Here is a 24,592-nt window from a genome sequence, read left to right as displayed (position 1 = left end):
TGGTTGTTAAAATTGTGACCACAGAAAATATGGTTTCAAGACAGTGTCTTGTTTTAAATCAAATATAAGGTGGTCTCCAGGGGAAAATTCCCAATTATTAAATATACCCAAGTCAGCTGGGTTTTATAGAGATTTTAATTAATAGAAATGAGGAATTAAAGAAAGGGAGAGAGAGAAAAAAAAGGAAATAATGAGAAAAAGATAGGCCGGCCCAGGCCAGCCCTGGCCAACCCAGGCCCAAGCCCTAAGAGAAAGATCAGTCAGTCTTTTATCCACTCACCACAAGATTTGTCCAAGCAAGGATTCTAGTGTTCAGAGAGACACTAGTTCAGCTTTGGCCAGCTGCAGAGAGAGATTCTTCTGACAGTCCCCGAGAGAGTCCCGAGAGAGAGACCCCAGAGGGACAGAGTCTCCTCAGAGGGAGCTCAGCGAGAGTTTTCCTTCTCAGTTTCTCATCCCCTTTTAAAAGGAATTTTCTCCTATGTCACCTCCCCTAAGTTCTCACATCTACCAATCATAGTAGACGTTTTCCAAAGGACAGACCATTCTTAATTCACACCTAAGAAGGCTTGAACTTTTGATTAAGTTCACACCTAAAAAACCTCTGAGTAAGTTTCTCACCTCTTTGCTCCTTGTAAATTCACAAGTTGCCTGACCTTTATAGGTACTTAGCACCCTTTTGTATTAGATCTAAAAATAGGCACAGTTTAAGAACTTTTGCCTTACTATAAGTATGGGTTTAAGTATTTTTCATTGTTCAGCAAGGAGTTTCTTCCCCTAAAGCAGGCTTAAGTAGGGGTGGAGTAGAGGTCTCACATTCCTGATCTAAGTTCCTTCATTGTTTAAAATGGGGAATGGTCTAAACCAAATCTTATGAAGTAGGGTCTGAGAATTTTTTAAGGTTCACAGACTCTGGAGGTTGCTGGGATCTTGGGGTGAGGGCTCCAGACCTGTGGGAGTGCCTTGCTACCACACCTACAGAGACACTTGGATCTAACCACACCTGGTAGGGAGGCACTTATAAAAGAGGGTCATAGAGGAGGGCAGCCTGGTCTCTGGCTCCTTCATCTTGGGCCTTTGCCTCTGGAGGTTTTGGCCTCAGGGCACATTCAGCACTGCAGATTAGCTCAACTGACATAATCTAGTCTATCAATAATGAAGATAAGAAGCCTTTAGAGGGCTGAAAAATTCCATCGCCAACACCCCTCCTTCACCTACTGTGCTAAAACCCACTGTAAGAAGCCAGCTGACTGGGATCCCAGGGCTGCAACCCCAACAGAGTACCTTTGCACAACAAAAGGAAATTCAGGGCTCTGACAGGGGAACAGGCAGGGAGGGCAGAAAGAAAGAGAGGAGGACAAAGGTAACTACCCTCATTTTCTAAACTTTTACCTTCACCCTTAGTTCTTCCTGGCAAATGGGGAAGATCTGGCCACAGGACCTAACCCAGTTAACCAGTAGAACATTGAAGAAGCCCCTCCAGGACTGAAAAGCCAAAACCCACAGATCCAGCAAATAAACAGAGGAGCAAGAATACTGCCAATGGAGGGGGGAAGGGTGGAAAGAAGGGAAAAAATATGACTAAACAACAGAAAAAGAAAAAAAAGAAATTAGAACCAACAGCTTCTATCCAGGTAATCAACAACAACAACAACAAAATGGAACAGAAGAAGACCAAGGAACAACAAGCAAAAAGTCAGGAACTCCATCAAATTGGACACAGGCTTTGGAAGAACTCAAAACACAATTCAAAAAACAATTAAGAGAGGTTGAAGAAAATTGGGTAAAGAACTTATGAAGCAAAATAATCATCTGGAAAAAGGCAAATGAACTAAAACAAGAAAATAGTTATTTAACTACAAAGAAAAACAGATAAAAAGGAAAAGGATGATCCAAAAGCCAGAAATGAAATTCAGTTTTTAAAAATTAAAATACATAACCAGAAGCAATTGACTTCATAAGGCAGTAAGAACCTATAAAACAAAATCAAAAAGTAAAAAAAAATTGAGGAAAATATGAAACACCTCACTGATAAAACTATAGACATGGAAAATAGATTCAGAAGAGACAGTTTAAGAATTATCGGACTACTATAAAACCATGACAGAAGAAAAGGACTGCTCATCATTCTAAAGGAAATTATCCAAGAAAACTGCCCTGACATTCTTGAACAAGAAGGAAAAGTAGAGATTGAAAGAATGCCCAGATCACCTCTGGCATTTAATACCCAATTGACAATGCCCAGGAATGTTAAAGCCAAATTCAAGAATTACCAGACCAAAGAAAAGATACTATAAGTTGATAAGAAGAAACAATTCAGATATCATGGAACCACAGTTAGGATAACAGAGGACCTGACTGCATCTACACTGAAGGACCAAAAGGCATAGAATATGATATTCTGAAAAGCAAGGGAACTGGGTCTACAATCAAGAACCAACTCCCCAGCAAAATTAACTATATTTTTGCAGGGGAAAGTATGGTCATTTGATAAATTAGAAGACTTCCAAACATTCCTAAAGAAAAGTTCTGACTTAAACAGAAAATTTGATACCCAAACACAGAACTGAAGAGAATCACTTAAAGGTAATTGAGAAAAAAATTTTAAGGAACCCAATAAGTTCAAATGATTCATATTCCTATAAAAAGATGATATTGGTAACTCTTAAAAATTGTTATTATCCTCAGGGTAGCTAGAAGAAATATACTTAGAGGGTACAGTGACAAATTGTGTAGGATGATATGGCAAAAATATTAAAATGAAGGGTAAGAAAGAGGATAATACTAAGAGAAATGGGAAAAGAGATAAAATGGAATAAATACATATTTCATAAAGAAGCTCACAGGGGAGGGGGTGAGAAGACCAATACAATGGAAAGGTAAAAGAGGTTGGCGACGGTTAATAGTTAAATCTTATATTCATTGAAATTGACTCAGAGAAGGATGAACAATCAGATCCATTGGGGAAGAGAACTGTATCATGTCCTATAGAGAAGTAGAAAGGTAATAAACAAGCTGGTGGGGAGATGGAGGGGAGAGCAAGAGGGATAAAAGAAAGGGCAGAATCAAAAGAGGAAGTCAAAATGGAGAGGAGTACACAGATAGTAATCATAATTGTGAATGTAGATAGGATAAACTCATCAACAAAATGGAAGCAGATAGTAGAATGAATTAAAAAACAGAATCCTATCATATCTTGTTAATAGGTAACATGATCAAGTCAGGTAGATATGCAGTGTAAAGGAAAGATCATAATTCACAGGACTGGAACTGAGACAAAGAAAGCAGGAATAGCAGTTATGATCTTAGACAACATAAATGCAAAAAAATCTCATTAAAAGAGATAAGAAAGATAATTACATGTTGATGAAAGGCAGTATAAATAATAAAGAAGTATCAGTACTCAACATGTATGCACCAAATGATACAGCATTCAGATTTCTAAAGAAGAAACTAAAGCAGCATAAGGATGAAATAGATAGTAAAATATTTCTGGGGGACATCAACCTTCCCCTATCAGAACTAGATGAATTGAATAAAAAAATGAATAAGAAAGAAGTAAAGGAAGTGAATGAAATGTTAGAAAAATTAGAACTAATAGATATCTGGAGAAAAATAAATAAGGTTAAAAAGGAATATACTTTGTGTTCAGTAGCACATGGCAAATGTACAAAGATTGACAATGTTCTAAGGCATAAAAACATTTCAAATAAATGTAATAAAGCAGATGTTTTCAATGCAATATTTTTATTTAAATATTTAAATAAATGCCATTTTTTACAAACCATAATGCAATAAAAATCATAATCAATAAGGACTTGTGGAAAGGTCGATTTAAAATTAATTGGAAACTAAATCTAATTCTTGAAAACTGGTGGGTCAAAGAACAAATCAAAGAAACAATTACTGATTTCATTGGAAAGAATGGCAATAAGGAAACAACAGATCAAAATCTATGGGATGCAGCCCAAATAGTATTCAGGGGAAAATGCATATCCCTGAGTACATATATCAACAAATAAGAGAGGGAAGAGGTCAATGAATTGGGCAGGCAACTTAAAAAATAAGAAAGAGAACAAATTAAAAATATCTAGATGAAAACTAAATTTAAAATCATAAAAATCAAAGGGCAAATTGATAAAATTGAAAGCAAAAGAACTATAGAACTAATCAATAAGACTAGGATATAACACTTTGAAAAAAACCCAAATAAAATAGGTAAAGAAATAGTTGACCTAATTAAAAAAGAAGAAAATCAAGTTAATAGTATCAAAGATTAAAAGAGAGACCTCATCTCTAATGAAGTGGAAATAAAGATAATAGTTAAGAATTGCTTTTCCCAATTATATGGCAATAAGTATGACAATCTAGGTGAAATAAGTGAATATTTAAAAAATGTAAATTGCCTAGATGGACAAAAAAGGAAATAGAATATTTAAACAATCCCATCTCAGAAAAAGAAATTGAACAAGCCATCAAGAAACTCCATAAGACCAGCTGTGTGACCCTGGGCAAGTCACTTGACCCTCATTGCCTAGCCCTTACTACTCTTCTGCCTTGTTGCCAATACACAGTATTGACTCTAAGACGAAAAAATCCCCAGGGCTAGATGGATTCACAAATGATTCAATCAAATATTTAAAGAACAATTAATCCCAATATTATACAAATTGTTTGACAAAATAAGCAAAGGAGTTTTACCTAAATCCTTTTATAACACAAATATGGCACTGATTCCAAAGCCAGGCAGACCAAAAACAGAGAAAGAAAACTACAGACCAATCTCTTTAATGAACTAAGATGCAAAAATCTTAAATAGAATATTAGCAAAAACACTCCAGCAAGTTATCATGAGGATTATTCACTATGATCAGGTGGAATTTATACCAGTAATGCAAGGATGGTTTAATATTGGGAAAACCAACCATGTAATTCACCATATCAACAAGAAAATCAACAAAAATAATATAATTATCTCAACAGATGCAGAAAAAACTTTGACACAATACTATACTCATTCCTATTGAAAACACTAGAAAGTATAGGAATACATAAGCCTTTCCTAAAAATACTAAACAGTATATATTTAAAACCATCAGCAAGTGTCATTTGCAATGGGATAAATTAGAAGCCTCCCCAATAAGATCAGGAGTGAAACAAGGATGCCCATTATCACTCCCATTATTTACAATTATACTAGAAAATCTAGCAGTAACAATTAGAGAAGAAAAAGGAAATTGAAGGGATTAAATCAGGCAATAAGTAGACTAAACTACCACTCTTTGCAGATGATATGATGTCCTACATAAAGAATCCTAGAGAATCAACTAAAAAGCTAATGGAAAAAACCAACAACTTTAGCAGAGTTGGAGGATACAAAACAAGCCCACATAAATTATCAGATTTTCTGTATATTTCGAACACAACTCAACAGCAAGACTAAGAAAGAGAAATTCAATTTAAAATCACCCTAGACAATATAAAATATTTAGGAATATATTTGCAAAGACAAACACAGGAATTATATGAACAAAATATCAAAATGCATTCCACACAATAAAAACTAGATATAAATATTTGGGAAAACATTGATTGCTCCCTAACTAAGAAGTCCCTAAGAAAAAATCCCTATGACCAGATGGATTCACAAGTGAATACTATCAAACATTCAGTGAACAACTAATCCCAATACTATACAAACAATGTGACAGAATAAGCAAAGAAGGAGTTCTACCAAATTCCTTTTATGACACAAGTACGATGCTGATTCCAAAGCCAGACAGGTCAAAAACAGAGAAAGAAAACTATAGACCAATCTCCCTAATGAACATAGATGCAAAAATCTTAAATAGACTACTAGCAAAAATATTCCAGCAAGTGATCATGAAGGTTATGCATTATGATCAGGTGGAATTTATACCAGTAATGCAAGGATGGTTCAACATTAGGAAAACCATCGACATAATTGACCATCTCAACAAGCAAACCAACAAAAATCACATGATTATCTCAATAGATGCAGAAAAAGCCTTTGACAAAATAAAACACTCATTCCTATAGAACACAAGAAAGTACAGGAATAGGAATCCTTTCTAAAAATAACAAACAGTATATATCTAAAACCATCAGCCAATATCATCTGCAATGAGAATAAATTAGAAGCATTCCAAATAAGATCAGGAGTGAAATAAGGATGCCCATTATCACCTCTATTATTTATGATTATAATAGAAACACTAGCAGTAGCAATTTTATAAGAAAAAGAAATTGAAGGTATTAAAATAGGCAATGAGGAGACCAAGCTATCACTCTTTGCAGATGACATGATGGTCTACTTAATGATTCCCTGAGAATCAACTAAAAAGCTAGTGGAAATAATAAACAACTTTAGCAAAGTTGTAGGATACAAAATAAACCTGCATAGGTCATCAGCATTTCTATATATTTCCAACACATCTCAGCGGAAAGAATTAGAAAGAGAAATTCCATTTAAAATCACCTTAGATAATGTAAAATACTTAGAAATCTATATGCCAAGACAAACACAGGGACTATATAAACACAACTAGAAAACACTTTCCACACAATTATAACTATATCTAAATAATTAGAAAAACATTAATTGGTCATGGGTAGGATAAGCTAACATAATAAAAATAGTATAGTTTGATATCTGGTATTGCTAGGCCACTTTCCATCACATTTTTTTTTCATTATTACCCTTGATATCCTTGATTTTTTGTTCTTCCAAATGAACTTTGTTATGGCTTTTTCCTAATTCAGTAAAAAAGTTTCTTGTTAGTTTGATGGGTATGGCACTAAATAAGTAAATTGATTTGGGTAGGATTGTCATTTTATTATGTTAGCTTGTCCTACCCATGAGCAAGAAAGATTGAGTTTCAATCAACATCTCACAGCCTACACCAAGCTAAATTCAGAATGGGTGAATGACTTGAATATAAAAAAGGAAATTATTAGTAAATAAGGTGAATGCAGAATAGTATACTTGTCATATCTTTGGGAAAGGAAAGAGTTTAAGACCAAGCAAGAGTTAGAAAAATTCACAAAATGTAAAATAAATAATTTTTATTACATTAAATATAAAAGGTTTCATACAAACAAAACCAAAGCAAGCAAATTAGAAGGGAAGCAACAAATTGGAGAAAAAATATTCATAACAAAAACCTCTGACAATGGTCTAATTACTCAAATTTATAAAGAGCTAAATCAATTGTACAAAAAAATCAAGCCATTTTCCAATTGACAAAACAGCAAGGGATATGAATAAGCAATTTTCAGATAAATAAATCAAAGCTATCAATAAACTCATGAAAAGTGTTCTAAATATCTCATAATCAGAGAAATAAAAATCAAAAAAACTCTGAGGTACCACCTCACAGGCTAACATGGCAGAAAGGTAAAGTAATGAATGTTGGAGGGGATGTGTCCAAATTGGGATATTATTGAACTGTTGGTGGAGTTGTGAATTGATCCAACCATTCTGGAGGGTAATTTGGAACTATGCCCAAAGACCTCTAAAAGACTGTTTGCCCGCCTTTTGATCCAGCCATACCACTGCTAGGTTTATACCCCAAAGACATAATAAGGAAAAAAGACTTGTAAACGAATATTCATAGCTGTGCTCTTTGTGGTGGCAAAATATTGGAAAATAAGAGGATCCCCTCGAACTGGGGAATGGCCGAAAAAATTGTGGTATCTATTGGTGATGGAATACTATTGTGCTCAAAGGAATAATGAATTGGAGAAAGTCCATGTGAACTGGAATGACCTCCAGGAATTGATGCAGAGTGAAAGGAGCAGAACCAGGAGAACATTATATACAGATACTGATACACTGTGGTATAATCAAATGTAATGGACTTCCCCATTAGGGGAAATGCAGTGATCCTGAAGAACCCGGAGGGATCTACGAGAAAGAACACTATCCACATTCAGAGGATGAAATGTGCAAGTAGAATCAGAGAAGAAAAACAAATCCTTGATCACATGAGTCTATGGGGCTATGATTGGGTATATAGACTCTAAATGATCACCCTACTGCCAACATCAGTATTAAGGAAATAGGTTTTGATCAAGGACACATGTAAAACCCAGTGGAATTGCAAGTCAGCTATAGGAAGGGTTTAGGAGAAGGGGGGGAAAGAACATGATTCTGGTAACCAAGGAAAAATATTCAAAATTGACTAATTATATAAAATTTTCAAAAAAATAAATTAAATAAAAAATAATATCAAGGGAACTAATCCTCTTTATCCTCTTTGAATAGAAAGGGATCCAATTCCACATGAACACCATCACCACCACCACCATCATATCACCAGATTTACACTCTTCCTTTTAACAAAGATAAGTACAGATATCCTATACAGTGACTAGTCCTGACAATCTATCAGACATCTCGCCTCAGTAGTCCCCTCCCTTTCTGCCATGAGGACTGAGGATGATTAATTATCTGTTCTGTGGAATCATTGTTGCAAGTACCCACTCATTTTTACAGGTGAGGACAGGGTAGCTGAGATATTCAGTCACTTTATACATAGGAAAGGAACAGAGCTGAACCCAGCTCCTCTAAACCCCCAAACCAATGTTCTTTCCATTATATTATGGGTGCCTCCACTCCTAAATAATCTGTTTCCATGTTTTCATTCATCTTCTCTCTTTTTCCCAGGGGTTTTTCCCAGATATTTCTGGATTCCTAGGCTTTTGCATCCCATTTCTCAGTTCTGTGAGTCACCCAGCAAGGTCATTGGACAAAAGAGTCTTTAGAATTATTCTTCCCAAAAGAGAAAGATTTCCAAAGAAGCAGGTCCCCTTCCTGTCCCTTTTCCTTCCACATCTGCCCCTGCTTCTAGGACCTGGGATTACTTCCCTTAATATTATCCAGAAACCATTTATCTCTAATTTACAAGTTTTATTGGACTCTTTGAAGAAATGATCCTTCCCTCTGAGGGCTTCCATTCCACTAATGCAGACTGCAAAAGGATCATAAGTACTAAACAAGACACTTCCTAACTCTGTGTGTGGCAGTGACTGGGGAGAAGACCATCCTGGGAGTTTCACTTATCTCCAGGCTAGCATCAGGAATGCCACTCCATTTCTTCCAGCCAGTTGGGGATAACCTCCAGAAATGAGGGTCTTCATCAAGGAAGGGAAGTATGAAGGTGGGCCAGAGGTAGAAACCATTGAAGAGGAGAAAGGGATGAAATTTTAGAAAATTTACCCTTTAAACATAACTTTATAGATTGTTTTCCATATTATCTCATTTGGTACTGCATGTAGCTGGGAAAGTAGGCAGATCAGGTATATTTTTATTCCCAGAAAAGATAACTGACTTTCCAAAGGTCACACAGAAAGAAAGCAACAGAACAAAGAGCATGACTATACATAGTGTAGGACTGAAAGGGACCTTTGATATCATCTAGTCTATTCCCCTTATTTTACAGGTGAAGAAACTAAGGCTCAGAAGGGCTAATGGAGTAAATAGCAACTAGTAAATAGGAGAACTAAGATGCAAACCCAGGTCTTCTGACTACAGATCAAATGCTATTCTTACCTCAACATGGGCCTTCTGGCATCAACCCCTGGCTTTTATATTATCCATCATGCCATATTGACTAGAGAAAGGAGAAAAAGAAGGTAAAAAAGGGGAAACTTGGTACAGTGTAAAGAACCCTGGCTCTAATCATTGGTCCCAAGTTCAAATCTTACCTCTGACATTTGCTACCTAGTTGACCATGGACAAGCCACTTAACTCCAATGAACTTCAGTCTCCTTATCTGTAAAATGTGGGTCCTGGATTAGATGGTCTCTGGGGACTTTTCTGTAACATGCTTATGGTCCTATGATCCCCTAGAGAGGATCTTTTTCTATTGGAGCTTCAGGAAGTCTTCCAGAGCAACTTGGGAGATAGGAAAAAGATAAGTAGATGGTCAGGACCTCACATGAGTAGATAAAGTAGGCAGGTGGATACCTAAATGAAGATGAAAGGAGTGAGGTGTCCTGAAGAAGGGCTTTGAAGTTGCTAAATAGAGGAAAAACCCTGTTCTATCCAGACCAGATTCCTCTGCCAACAGAGGATTCAAGCAATGTATCATGACCTCAGTATCCCATCTCATGAACCTATTCTCTTTCCTTGACTCCTTTGGCTGCCATCCTAGTTCAGTCTCTCATTTCCTCTTGCCTGAAATACTATGTTTCCAGTTTCCCTTTTCTCTTAAATTGTGTCCTATGAAATTGGTGTGGGGGTGAAGAAGTGCACCCCTGGGGTTTGGGAAGGATCCCTTTTGCAAGAATGCAAGACTCCAAAACTTAGCTTAAAAATGAAAAGAGAGGACTTTGGTCAAGATGGTGACTTAAAGAAAGCTAAAGTTCAGATCTCAGGAAATTCTTCCTTACTGAACTCAAACTATATGCTCCTAGGGCACTGAAATTCAAAACGAACAACAGCATGGACCCCGGGAATCCTCCTCCTGGACCTGGATCAAAAGGTACGCTGCCCCCCCCCCAAAAGCCAGAACCCGAGATCTCTCAGACCTAAGGGGTAGGCAGATGGAAGGTCCCAGGACCCATCCCCCCAACCCAGAGAGCCGAGTCCAAGGCAGCAGAGGGAACCTCAGAGCCTCAGGGCCGGCTATTCTGAAGACAGCTTCCTAAAAACAACCTGACTCAGACGAGGGGGCATCCAATACAGACAGCAGGGAAACAGAGAAAGATGGGGGGAGCTTGTAACCCCCTGGCTGGATCCTTCCATACGAGTCTCACTGAAGGTCCCTGCCTCAGGGCATACTCAGTTCAACCCAGGGAAAGCTAATCCTATCAGGAGCTCTCTGAGTTCCTGGAAGTTGCGGCCCCTCCCCCCTCAGAGTGCGGGCTCTTCTGGCCGGCCAAGGCACAGAAACAAACACCCCACAGAAAGGGCCAAGCCAGGCTTAGACTGTGGAAGTAAGGCAATGGAGAAGCATTCAGAGGGAAACTGAGGAGGGCAGTAACACGGAAACACCAGCAATTCCTGGCTTCCCCGGGAAGACAGAACAACAACTGCATAGAACGGACAATCTGCCTGGGGCTAAAACCTCTGAACACCAGACAGAGATAAGAAAAGCTAGTCCTCCCCACTCAGATAGAGATGGAAAACTCCACAGAAGCACAAAATCCCCCAAATTCCAAGAAAAACAAGAAGAAGGGGGCGACTTTGGACACATTTTATGGAGCAAAAATACAAAATACAGAGGAGATAGAAGAGGAAACAAGCAAATGCTCTGAAACTTTCCAAAGGAAATGGAAACTCTCCACAAACCCATGAAGAATTTGATTTGGAAAGGATCAAAAAGATGGAAGCCTTCTGGGAGGAAAAGTGGGAAATAATGCAAGAGAAATTCACGCATCTACAAAACCAGTTTGACCAAAGTGAAAAGGAAAACCAGGCTTTAAAGGTCAGAATTAGGCAACTCGAAGACAACAAGCAAGAACTAATAAAGCAAAGCCAAAAGATTAAGAAATTAGAAGAGAACATAAAATATCTCACTGACAAGGTGACAGATCTGGAAAATAGAGGGAGAAGAGATAATTTAAGAATAATTGGACTACCAGAAAAGCCAGAAATAAACAGCAAACTCGACATCGTAATACAAGATATAATCAAAGAAAATTGCCCAGAGATCCTAGAACAAGAGGGCAATACAGGCATTGAAAGAGTTCACAGAACACCCTCTACACTAAATCCCCAAAAGACAACTCCCAGGAATGTAATTGCCAAATTCCAAAGCTTTCAAGCAAAAGAAAAAATCTTACAAGAAGCCAGAAAAAGACAATTTAGAATACCAATCAGGGTCACACAAGACCTTGAAAGTTCCATTCTGAATGAGCATAAGGCATGGAATATGATTTTCAGAAAGGCAAGAGAGCTGGGCTTTCAACCAAGAATCAGCTACCCATCAAAACTGACTATACTTCCAAGGGAAAGTATGGGCATTCAACAAAATAGAAGATTTCCAAGTTTTTGCAAAGAAAAGAACAGAGCTCTGTGGAAAGTTTGATATCGAAAATCAAAGAGTATGGAATACCTGAAAAGGTAAATATGAAGGAAAGGGAAAAGGAGAAAAATGTTATCTTCTTCTTTTACTCAAACTCTCTTCTATAAGGACTAGATTTATATCAATCTATATATACTAACAGGTGGGGAAAATGCAATGTGTAAATAGGGGGAAAAGAAAGACCAAATAGAATAATCTTTCTCACACAAAGATTCACATGGGAAGGGGAGGGGAAGAAAACTCCTATAAGAAGGAGATGAAGAGAGTTTTTACTTAAACCTTACTCTCAGGGAAATCAACTCTAAGAGGGAAGAACATCCAGATCCATTGGGATCTTGAATTCTATCTTACCCAACAAGGGAAGGGAAAAGGGAAAACCAAGGGGGGTAGGAGAGAGGGAACACAATAAAGGGAGAAAAGAAGAGGGTGGAGGGGAGGGAACAAACAGGGAAGGACTAGAAAGGGAAACATATCAAAGGAGGGGACTAGGGGAACTGATTTAAAGTAAATCACTAGATTAAAAGGTTAGAGCTAAAGAAGAAAGGTTAGAATTAGGGAAGGATATCCAAATGCCAGGGAGTCCACAAGTGACAGTCACAACTTTGAATGTGAATGGGATGAACTCACCCATAAAACATAGACAAATAGCAGAATGGATTAGAATCCAAAACCCTACCATATGTTGTCTTCAAGAAACACACATGAGGCGGGTAGACACCCACAAGGTCAGAATAAAAGGATGGAGTAAGACCTTCTGGGCCTCAACTGACAGAAAGAAGGCAGGAGTGGTAATCATGATATCTGATAAAGCCAAAGCAAAAATAGACCTGATCAAAAGGGATAGGGAAGGTAATTATATTTTGTTAAAAGGGACTTTAGATAATGAAGAAATATCACTAATCAACATGTATGCACCAAATAATATAGCACCCAAATTTCTAATGGAGAAACTAGGAGAACTGAAGGAAGAAATAGACAGTAAAACCATATTAGTGGGAGACTTAAACCAACCATTATCAAATTTAGATAAATCAAATCAAAAAATAAATAAGAAAGAGGTAAAAGAAGTGAATGAAATCTTAGAAAAATTAGAATAAAAGACATATGGAGAAAAATAAATAGGAATAAAAAGGAATACACCTTCTTCTCAGCACTACATGGCACATTCACAAAGATTGACCATACATTAGTTCACAGAAACATGGCACACAAATGCAGAAAAGCAGAAATAATAAATGCAGCCTTTTCAGATCACAAGCAATAAAAAAATGATCAGTAATGGTACATGGAAAACCAAAGCAAAAACTAATTGGAAATTAAACAATATGATACTCCAAAATCTTTTAGTTAGAGAAGAAATCATAGAAACAATTAATAATTTCATCAACTAAAATGACAATGGCGAGACATCCTTTCAAACCTTTTGGGATGCAGCCAAAGCAGTAATCAGAGGTAAATTCATATCCCTGAGTGCATATATTAACAAACTAGGGAGAGCAGAGACCAATCAATTGGAAATGCAAATAAAAAAACTTGAAAGTGATCAAATTAAAACCCCTCAGCAGAAAACAAAACTAGAAATCCTAAAAACTAAGGGAGAAATTAATAAAATCAAAAGTGACAGAACTACTGATTTAATAAATGAGACAAGAAGCTGGTACTTTGAAAAAACAGACAAAATAGACAAAGTACTGGTCAATCTAATTAAAAAAAGGAAAGAAGAAAAGCAAATTAACAGCATCAAAGATGAAAAGGGGGACATCACCTCCGATGAAGAGGAAATAAAGGCAATCATTAAAAAATTACTTTGCCCAATTATATGGCAATAAATACACCAATTTAGGTGATATGGATGAATATATACACAAATACAAACTGCCTAGACTAACAGAAGAAGAAATAGAATTCTTAAATAATCCCATATCAGAAAATGAAATCCAACAAGCCATCAAAGAACTTCCTAAGAAAAAATCCCCAGGGCCTGATGGATTCACCAGTGAATTCTATCAAACATTCAGAGAACAGTTAATCCCAATACTATACAAACTATTTGACAGAATAAGCAAATAGGGAGTTCTACCAAGCTCCTTTTATGACACAAATATGGTACTGATTCCAAAACCAGGCAGGTCAAAAACAGAGAAAGAAAACTATAGACCAATCTCCTTGATGAATATAGATGCAAAAATCTTAAATAGGATACTAGCAAAAAGACTCCAGCAAGTGATCAGAAGGATCATCCACCATGATCAAGTAGGATTTATACCAGGGATGCAGGGCTGGTGCAATATTAGGAAAACCATCCACATAATTGACCACATCAACAAGCAAACCAACAAGAACCACATGATTATCTCAATAGATGCAGAAAAAGCCTTTGATAAAATACAACACCCATTCCTATTAAAAACACTAGAAAGCATAGGAATAGAAGGGTTGTTCCTAAAAATAATAAACAGTATATATCTAAAACCATCAGCTAATATCATCTGCAATGGGGATAAGCTAGATGCATTCCCAATAAGATCAGGAGTGAAACAAGTATGCCCATTATCACCTCTACTATTTGACATTATACTAGAAACACTAGCAGTAGCAATTAGAGAAGAAAAAGAAATTGAAGGCATCAAAATAGGCAAGGAGGAGTCCAAGTTATCACTCTCTGCAGATGACATGATGGTCTACTTAAAGAATCCTAGAGATTCAACCAAAAAGCTAATTGAAATAATCAACAACTTTAGCAAAGTTGTAGGATACAAAATAAACCCATATAAGTCATCAGCATTTCTATATATCCCCAAACCAGCTCAGCAGCAAAAACTAGAAAGAGAAATCCCATTCAAAATCACCTTAGACAAAATAAAATACCTAGGAATCTATCTCCTGAGACAAACACAGGAACTATATGAACACAACTAAAAAACACTTTCTACACAACTAAAACTAGACTTGAGCAATTGGGAAAACATTAACTGCTCATGGATAGGATGAGCCAATATAATAAAAATGACCATCCTACCCAAACTTATTTATCTATTTAGTGCCATACCCATTGAACTCCCAAAAAATTTCTTTATTAATTTAGAAAAAACCATAACAAAGTTCATTTGGAATAACAAAAGATCAAGGATATCCAGAGAAATAATGAAAAAAAAAACACAAATGATGGGGGCCTTGCAGTCCCAGACCTTAAACTATATTACAAAGCAGCAGTCATCAAAACAAGTTTGTACTGGCTAAGAGACAGAAAGGAGGATCAGTGGAATAGACTAGGGGCAAGTGACCTCAGCAAGACAGTGTACTATAAACCCAAAGATCCTAGCTTTTGGGACAAAAATCCACTATTCAATAAAAACTGCTGGGAATATTGGAAGACAGTGTGGGAGAGATTAGGAATTGATCAACACCTCACACCCTACACCAAGATAAATTCAAAATGGGTGAATGACTTAAACATAAAGAAGGAAACCATAAGTAAATTGGGTAAACACAGAATAGTATACATGTCAGACCTTTGGGAGGGGAAAGACTTTAAAACCAAGCAAGACATAGAAAGAATCACAAAATGTAAAATAAATAATTTTGACTACATCAAATTAAAAAGCTTTTGTTCAAACAAAACCAATGTTACTAAAATCATAAGGGAAACAACAAATTGGGAAGAAATCTTCATAGAAACCTCTGACATAGTTTTAATTACTCAAATTTATAAAGAGCTAAATCAATTGTACAAAAAACCAAGCCATTCCCAAATTGATAAATGGGCAAGGGACATGGATAGGCAGTTTTCCGATAAAGAAATCAAAACTATTAATAAACACATGAAGAAGTGTTCTAAATCTCTTATAATCAGAGAGATGCAAATCAAAACAACTCTGAGGTATCACCTCACACCTAGCAGATTGGCTAACATGATAGCAAAGGAAAGTAATGAATGCTGGAGGGGATGTGGCAAAGTAGGGATATTAATTCATTGCTGGTGGAGTTGTGAACTTATCCAACCATTCTGGAGGGCAATTTGGAACTATGCCCAAAGGGTGATAAAAGACTGTCTGCCCTTTGATCCACTGCTGGGTCTGTACCCCAAAGAAATAATAAAGAAAAAGACATGTACAAGAATATATATAGCTGTGCTCTTTGTGGTGGCCAAAAATTGGAAAACGAGGGGATGCCCATCAATTGGGGAATGGCTGAGCAAATTGTGGTATATGTTGGTGATGGAATACTATTGTGCAAAAAGGTATAATAAAGTGGAGGAATTCCATGGAGACTGGAACAACCTCCAGGAAGTGATGCAGAGCGAGAGGAGCAGAATCAGGAGAACATTGTACACAGAAAGTAATACACTGTGGTATAATCGAACATAATGGACTTCTCCATTAGTGGTGGTATAATGTCGCTGAACATTCTGTAGGGATCTAGGAGAAAAAACACTATTCATAAGCAGAGGACAAACTGTGGGAGTAGAAACACTGAGGAAAAGCAACTGCCTGACTACAGAGGTTGAGGGGACATGACAGAGAAGAGACTCTAAATGAACACTCTAATGCAAATATTAACAACATGACAATGGGTTCGAATCAAGAACACATGTGATATCCAGTGGAATCATGCGTCGACTATGGGGGGTTAGGGGGGAGGAAAGGAAAATGATCTTTGTCTTTAATGAATAATGCTTGGAAATGATCAAATAAAACATTATAAAATTTAAAAAAAAAATAAAATAAAAAGAGAAATGTATTAATTTAGAGAATAATGTTGAGAATGGCCAGGAGGATGGTATAGGTGGAACAGCAAGGTGGAAGGCTGCTCCCAGAACCCATCAATTCTGGGGATTTTATACTCTTGCAACAAATGCTGTGTCATAGTGTGGACGTGACTCTAGAGTGGAAGGAAAGAGATAGTCATGAGAGAAATTTAAGATAACAAGGAGGAGGGGATGGAACTACTTATTCCAAAGTTTCCTTAGGTTGGGTCTTCCAGAGGAAGAGGAATTTGAGATCTTCCAGTGGCTCACAGGAATAAATGACTTCTGTTCCCCCTTCACCACCTGTTTCTGGAGAGATAAAGGGTTTAATATGAGAGACGAGTACATGTATTCTGCCCTTCTAATTTTACAGCTGTAGGAGTGGATAAAATAACCCTATAGGGCCCCTCTCATTTAGGTGTTAGGTGGTTTGATCCACTCCATGTTTTCAGGTATACCAACTCTCCTGTTTGGGCTGGGTGGAGGGATTCCTCTGTATCCTCTCACAGAGCCTGGTGGATCAGGCCAAGTTGTTTAGAAAACTGAGCAAGGCTGTGGATTTCTGTATCTAAAAGAACATCAGAGGTTAGAAAGGGTCTCCCACAGAGAAATTCAAATGGACTCAGTCCTTAATTTGCCTGAGGGGCAATTCTGATTATGGTTAGGGCAATTAGGAGAGCTTGGATCCAATCAATTTTTGCCTCCTCACATAGTTTGGTGAGGGCTCTTTTTAGGGTCTGATTCCTATGTTCTGTTTTCCCTGAAGATTGGGATGCCAGGCCAAGTATAAATGGTAATGCCCAATTCCTTAGAAACCATCTGTGTGATCTGTGAAATAAAGCCAGTACCATTATCACTTTGAAGAGTTTTTGGAAGACCAAACCTAGGGATGATTTCATTGAGTAAGGCCTTTGTGACATCTTGTGCTTTCTCTGATCTGGAGGGAAATGCTTCAGGCCAGCCTATGAAGGTATCTACAAAGACTAAAAGGGTCTTGTACCTTTTGCAATGTGGCAAGTGGATGAAATCTATCTGCCAATCCTCACCAGGTGATTCCCCTCTCCTTTGGATGGGCTTAAGGAGGGGAGGTGGCCTAAGAGCTCCAGTGCTGTTGGTTTGGGCACAGAGGGCACAGGATCTGCAAATTTCCTGGATAGTTTTAGAGATGCCTTTTCCTGTGAAAAGTGGCTTTATCAAAGTGGTTAGTGCTTCTTTGCCCAACTGTATGGAGTTATGTAATCCTATAACCAATTTCCACATTAAGTTCTTAGGGAGGATCAGTGGTCCAGAGGGAGAACACCACCAACCACTGTCTTCAAGGGTCAATCCCTGATGTTCTGCCTGTGCAATTTCCTCCTCAGTATATGAGGGAGAAATGTTCATTGGTACTGTAGAGTATAGTGGAGTTAGGGTCAGAGCAGTCAAGGAAGTGGCTCGTGCAGCCTCTTTGGTGGCTAGGTCTGCCCTATGATTCCCTTGGGCTATGTTGGAATCTAGACCCTGATGTCCTCTGCAGTAGATGACAGCAATTTTGCTAGGTAAAGTGACTGCCTCAAATAAACTCGGGACTTCCTTCCTGTCTTTCAAGGGAGAGTTTTTGGTAGTTAATAAACCCCTTTCTTTCCATATAGCCCCATGGACATGTAAAACATGAAAGGCATATTTTGAATCCGTGAAAACATTTGCCTTTTTCCCTTCAGCAAGCTGCAATGCTCTTGTGAGGGCAATCAACTTTGATTTTTGTGCTGAATTCCCTGGGGAAAGTCCCTTTGCCTCAGTGGTGGATGTCTGTGACACTACTGAGTAACCTGCTTTCCTAATCCCATTCTCCATAAAGGAGGAGCCATCTGTGAACCAGTCTATCTCTGCCTCAGGGAGAGGAGAATCTTTGAGGTCTGGTCTACTGGAAAAGGTGTAGTCTATCAACTCCTCACAGTCATGGGAGATAGGATCTCCTGGAAGAGAGAGAAGGGTAGCTGGATTCAGTGTCCTGCATATCTTTCAGGTAAGGCCTGGTGTGTCCAGTAAAAGAGCTTGGTATCTAGTGAGATGGCCCCCAGAGAGCCATCGATGACCTCTATGCTCCAGAATACTGAGGACCCAATGGGGGGGGGGTGTCAGAATTTCTAGGGGTTGACCCAGAGTTAATTTAAATGCCTCTTCTGCCATGATAACCATGGCATAGACTGCTCTCAAGCATGGTGGCCATCCTTTGCCAACTGAATCTAGTTGCTTGGAAAAGTAAGCAATGGGACACAGATCAGGTCCTAGGTACTGAGCTAAAACTCCTGGGGAAAACTGCTTTCTCTCATCCATAAACAGGAAAAATGGTTTTTCAAGTTCTGGAATCCCTAGGGCTGGGGAAGAAGAGAGCCGGATTTTTAAAAGTGAAAAGGCTCATTCTTGGTCTACCCCACAATATACAGGCTCTGAATCAGGCCCCTTAAGTGGCCTCATAGAGAGGTTTTGCAATGATCCTGAAATTAGGTATCCAAATGCAGCAAAACACTGCCATACCCAGAAAAGTTTGGAGCTGCCTTTTTGTGAAGGGGACAGAAATGGACAATGAGGCCTGTTTCCTATCTGTCATCAGAGAGTGGGAATTTGGGCTTAGGTTGTGTCCCAAATAAGTTACAGACTGGGAGACAAGTTGGGCTTTAGAGGCAAAAACCTTGTAACCCCGTTCTCCTAGGAAAGTTAGGGTAGAAATTGTGTAACACAAGCAGCCTCAGACAGACTAGATATCAAAATGTCATCAACATACTCCAAGATTGAGTTGCTCATGAGTGTCAGGGCTCTAAGATCTTTGTTGAGGGCAGCCCCAAAGTAGTGTGGCCTGTCCCTCAGGCCTTATGGGAGCACAACCATATGACCTTTTAGGGTAGGGATATGAGGGAAAACCCACTCAAAAGCAAAAAGGAATCTGCATTTTGGGTGCAAAGGTATCCAAAAGAAAGCATCTTTCAAGTCAATGACAGAAAACCACTGAGAATTCCCTAGTATTGTCTTTAGAATTGTATACGGGCTAGGAACAATGGGGTGAACAGAAACTATTGCTTCATTAATATGCAATGATCCAGAACAATTTGGAGGGATTTATGAGAAAGAACTCTATTCACATTCAGAGGAAAAATTGTGGGAATAGAAACACAGAAAATAACAACTACTTAATCACATGAGTTGATGGGGATATGATAGGGGATGTAGACTCTAAATGATCACCCTAGTGCAAACATCAATAATATGGAAATAGGCTTTGATCGAGGACACATGTAAAACCCAGTGGAATTGTGCATTGGCTATGGAAAGGGGTGGAGAGGGGGGAGGGAAAGAACATGATTTTGGTAACGAAGGAAAAATGTTCTAAATTGACTAATTAAATAAGATTTTTAAAAAAATAAATAATTGGTTTAAAAAAAAAAGCAGTGTTTAAGGTTCTTAGCTGTGTGACCCTGGCCAATTCACTTAACACTAATTGCCTAGCCTTTATTGCTCTTCTGCCTTAGAATCAATATTAATTAAAACATAGAAGGTAAAGGGTTTTTTTTTTAATTTTTTCAATTTATTTCTTTAATCAATTAATTTAGAATATTTTTCATGGTAACATGATTCTTATTCTTTCCTTCCCCTCCTCCCTCCCATAGGCAATGATCAATTTAACTGGGCTTTACATGTATCACTGATCAAGATCTATTGCCATATTATTAATAATGGCATTAGAGCAATCATTTAGAGTCTACATTCCCAATCATATCTCCATCGACCCATGTGAACAAGAAAATGTTTTTTTTTTTCTGTATTTATTCTCCCACAGTTCTTTCTCTGGATTTGGGTAGTGTTCTTTCTCATAAGTACCTCATAATTGTTCTGGATCATCACATTGCTGCTAGTAGAGAAGTCCATTTAATTTGATTCTGCCATAGTGTATCAGTGTCTGTGTAGAATGTTCTCCTGGTACTGCTCCTTTCACTCTGCATCAATTCTTGGAGGTCATTCCAGTTCACATGGATTCTTCCATGTGATTCCTTTTTAGCATAATAGCATTCCATCACCAACATATACTAGAACTTGTTCAGTCATTCCTGAAAGGTCATCCCCTCATTTTCTAATTTTTTGCCACCATAAAGAGCATGGCTATAAATATTTTTATACAAGTATTTTTCCTTATTATCTCTTTGGGGTACAGACCTAGAAGGGATATAGCTGGGTCAAAGGGCAGGCAGTAATTTAAAGTCCTTTGGCCATACTTCCAAATTGTCTTCCAGAATTGTTGGATCAAACCACAACACACCAGCAATGCATTAGTGTCCCAATTTTGCCACATCCTCTCCAACATTTATTACTTTCTTTTGCTGTCATATTAGCCAATCTGCTAGGTCTGAGGCTGTATCTCAGAGTTGTTTTGACTTGCATTTCTCTAATTATAAGAGATTTAGAACACTTTTTCATATGCTTATTGGTAGTTTTGATTTCTTTCTCTGAAAACTGCCTATTCATGTCCTTTGCCCATTTATCATTTGGGGAAAGGTTTGATTTTTTGGTACAACTGATTTAGTTCCTTATATATTTGAAAAATTAGATGTTTATCAGAGGTTTTAGTTTCAAATATTTTTCCCAATTTGTTGCTTCCCTCCTAATTTTGTTTGCATTGGTTTTGTTTGTACAAAACCTTTTTAACTTAATGTAATCAAAATCATTCATTGCATTTTGTGATATTCTCTATACCTACCTTGGTGTTAAATTCTCTTTTTTTTCTCATATATCTGACTGGTATACTATTTTATGTTCACCTAATTTACTTATACTTTCCTTCTTTATATTTAAGTCATTTACCCATTCTGAATTTATCTTAATTTAGGGTGTGAGATGTTGATCTAGACCTAATCTCTCCCATACTGTTTTCCAATTTTCGCTGCAGTTTTTGTTAAATAGTCGGTTTTTTGTCCCCAAAGCTGGGATCTTTGGGTTTATCCTACACTAGTTTGCTGAGGACATTTACCCAAAATCTATTCCATTGATCCTCTCTTCTGTCTCTTAGACAATACCATATTGTTTTGAGGACCACTACCACTACTTTATAGTTCAGTTTAAGATCGGGGACTGCTAGGTCCCTATCCTTCATATTTTTTCATTCTTTCCCTTGATATTCTTGATCTTTTGTTCTTCCAAATGAACTTTGTTAGTTTGATAGGTATGGCACTGAATAAGTAAATTAATTTGGATAGGATTGTCATTTTTATTATGTTAGCTTGTCCTACCCATGACCAATTAATGTTTTCTAATTATTTAGATCAATCTAATTCTTGCTGCTGAGATGTGTTGGAAATATACAGAAATGCTGATGACTTATGTGGGTTTATTTTGTACCCTACAACTTTGCTAACATTATTGATTATTTACATTAGCTTTTTAGTTGATTCTTGAGGATTCTATAACTAGACCATCATATGATCTGCAAAGAGTGATAGCTTGGTTTGCTCATTGTCTATTTTAATACCTTTAATTTTTTCTTCCCTAATTGCTACTGCTCATGTTTTTAGTACAATGTTAAATAATAGAGGTGATAATGGGAATCCTTGTTTCACTCCTGATCTTATTGGGAATTTTCCTAATTAATCCCTATTGCAGATGATGCTTGCTGATGATTTTCGATATATACTGTTTATTATTTTTAGGAAAGGCCTTTCTATTCCTATACTTTCTAATGTTTTCAAGAGGAATGTGTATTGTATTTTCTCATAGGCTATTTTTGCATCAATTTCTTTTGATTTTTGTTGGTTTTCTTGTTGATATGGTCAATTATGTGGATGGTTTTCCTAATATTGAACCATCCTTGCATTCCTGGTATAAATCCTACCTGGTCATAGTGAATAACCCTTGTGAAAACTTGCTGGAGTCTTTTTGCTAATATCCTATTGAAGATTTTTGCATCTATATTCATTAAGGAGATTGGTCTGTAGTTTTCTTTCTCTGTTTTTGACATTCATGAGCCTTCGAAGTCAGACAAGACTTTAGAGACTGACCCAAACAGGATTTTATACTAAGAAGGCAGTTTGTGTGCCTGACCAGAAGATTTTACTATCTCTTCTTCTTCTTTAGATTCAGCTGTTTACTTGGGTGCTTAGGTATAATATATTTTACATTATGAGGAGAAGAATTTCTATTAGAACTGATCCTGCCTGATGGCCATAGCCAAGGACTCAAAATCAGTCTGAAAGGAATAACAGGGTTTCCTGACAACCCCTTTCCCACACCTTTCCCTAACTTGTCTTAGTAATAAACCACTGTTGTTTACATCTAATACATAGTCAGATAAATCTTTGGAATATCTCAAAGAGATAGAGGGTGATAGGGAGTTCTAGGGTGTCAGCTCTAAGAGACTCCAGTTAAGCAAAAGATCCAGAGTCATATGCCATTGCTGACACCTTGACAGTCTGGTATCAGAAAGACATCAAAGGATGCTTGGCATTTTGCTAAGTCCAAAGAAAATGTCTATACTTTACCCTTTAGTTGTCTTTATCTGAACACTAGATCCTATCCATCCCTGTACTAAATTTCATCACAGGGACTTACCCATGATACCCTCTGGTCAGTGAGAAAGACAACCCAGCTAGACTCTTATATCATCAAGCCTAGCTATCAATAACATCAAAATAAGGGCTGTTACAATCTCCATTTTTTTTTTATAGTTGACAATCCCAGCTAGGTTTCGTGAGATTTAAATTGGTTGAGGTCTTAAACTGTAGTGAGTTAAAATGGTGGAAGATATAAATTGTGATAGATATAAGGGAGGGTGAGTAAATTTGACCACAGAAAATATGTTTCACTACATTGTCATGGTTTTTAAATAAAATATAAGGTAGTCGCCAGGGAAATATTCCCACTTATTCAAATACCCAAGTCAATTGGGTTTTATAGAGATTTTAATTAACAATACAATGAGTAATCAAAGAAAGAGAGAGAGAGTAAGAAAGGAATAAGTATGAAGGGCCTCAAGCCAATATGGCCTAGACCTGAGTCTTAAGAGAGAGAATCAGTCAGTTTTTTAACACTCACCACAAGGTCTGACTAAACAAGGATTCTAGTGACACCAGGCCACCTCCATCTCAGGTGACTTCACCAGAGAGCCTTCCAGCCAGAGACTGTTCCAAAGGGCCTTTCTCCAGAGCCTCTCTCAAGAGATTCTTCCCAAGAGATCCTCATCAGAGATCCTACAAAAGGATTTCTCCAAAAGGATATCCCTCAAGAGATTCTGCTTTTTCTTATATAGGGGTTTTTCTCCTATGTCACCTCCCCTAAGTCCCTACATCTATCAATCACTGTAGATGCTTTCCAAAGGGCTGCCCATCTGAATTCCTGCTAAGTCGACCAATCTCCTCAGTAAGTCTGAACCAGAAAAAATGCTGCTGTGTTGACCAAGATCCTCAGTAAGTCTGAACGAGAGAAAACACCGCTGATTCAACTAATCTCATCAAGAGAAAACTTGCCCAATCCTTTTAGGTACCTAGCATCCCATTGTATCAATTCTAAAAACAGGCCTGGCTCAAAGAATTCCTTGCCCCACCATAAGCATGGATCCAAGTACTTTCTTTATTTAGCAATGAGTTTTTTTTTTTCCCTAAAGCAGTCTTAAGTACAGGTGGAGTAGAGGTCCTCCCATTTCTGATCCTGGCGAGTTCTCACATCAAAATGGGGAATGTTTCTCAGTAGGGAATTTGTACCAATTAAGAATTCCCCAATGGGAAAATTTTTAACATTCACAAGTCTGAGAGATTTCAAGATTTACAGTTTC

General features: G+C 37.5%; 2 protein-coding genes across 4 annotated transcripts in view; one reads left to right on the top strand and one right to left on the bottom strand.

The window, feature by feature from the left end:
- LOC107651290 (uncharacterized) overlaps window positions 1-24,592 on the bottom strand; it is a 171,989-nt gene that overhangs the window by 147,267 nt on the left and 130 nt on the right. Inside the window, exons 1-2 of one of the 3 annotated variants that reach the window (XM_056815774.1) lie at window positions 9,730-24,588; window positions 9,575-9,635 (exon numbers count right to left, since the gene is read on the bottom strand). The exons of 1 other annotated variant lie outside the window; for it this stretch is intronic. In XM_056815774.1, coding sequence (XP_056671752.1) covers window positions 17,545-18,633 — 1,089 coding nt within the window. In that variant the 5' untranslated portion in view covers window positions 18,634-24,588 and the 3' untranslated portion in view covers window positions 9,575-9,635; window positions 9,730-17,544. Of the gene's footprint in view, window positions 1-9,574; window positions 9,636-9,729; window positions 24,589-24,592 lie in introns of those variants that run through there. One more of the 3 variants, XR_008916168.1, reaches the window with a different exon arrangement.
- LOC100017089 (renin-like) overlaps window positions 17,752-24,592 on the top strand; it is a 68,657-nt gene continuing 61,816 nt past the window's right edge. Inside the window, exons 1-2 of the mRNA XM_007481210.3 lie at window positions 17,752-17,849; window positions 18,638-18,805. The gene's annotated coding sequence lies outside the window, so the exon portion shown is untranslated. The remainder of the gene's footprint in view (window positions 17,850-18,637; window positions 18,806-24,592) is intronic.

Source organism: Monodelphis domestica, chromosome 2 (genome assembly GCF_027887165.1).
Source record: "Monodelphis domestica isolate mMonDom1 chromosome 2, mMonDom1.pri, whole genome shotgun sequence".
NCBI classification, from domain to species: Eukaryota; Metazoa; Chordata; class Mammalia; order Didelphimorphia; family Didelphidae; genus Monodelphis; species Monodelphis domestica.
This window is presented reverse-complemented; position numbering and strand designations above follow the sequence as displayed.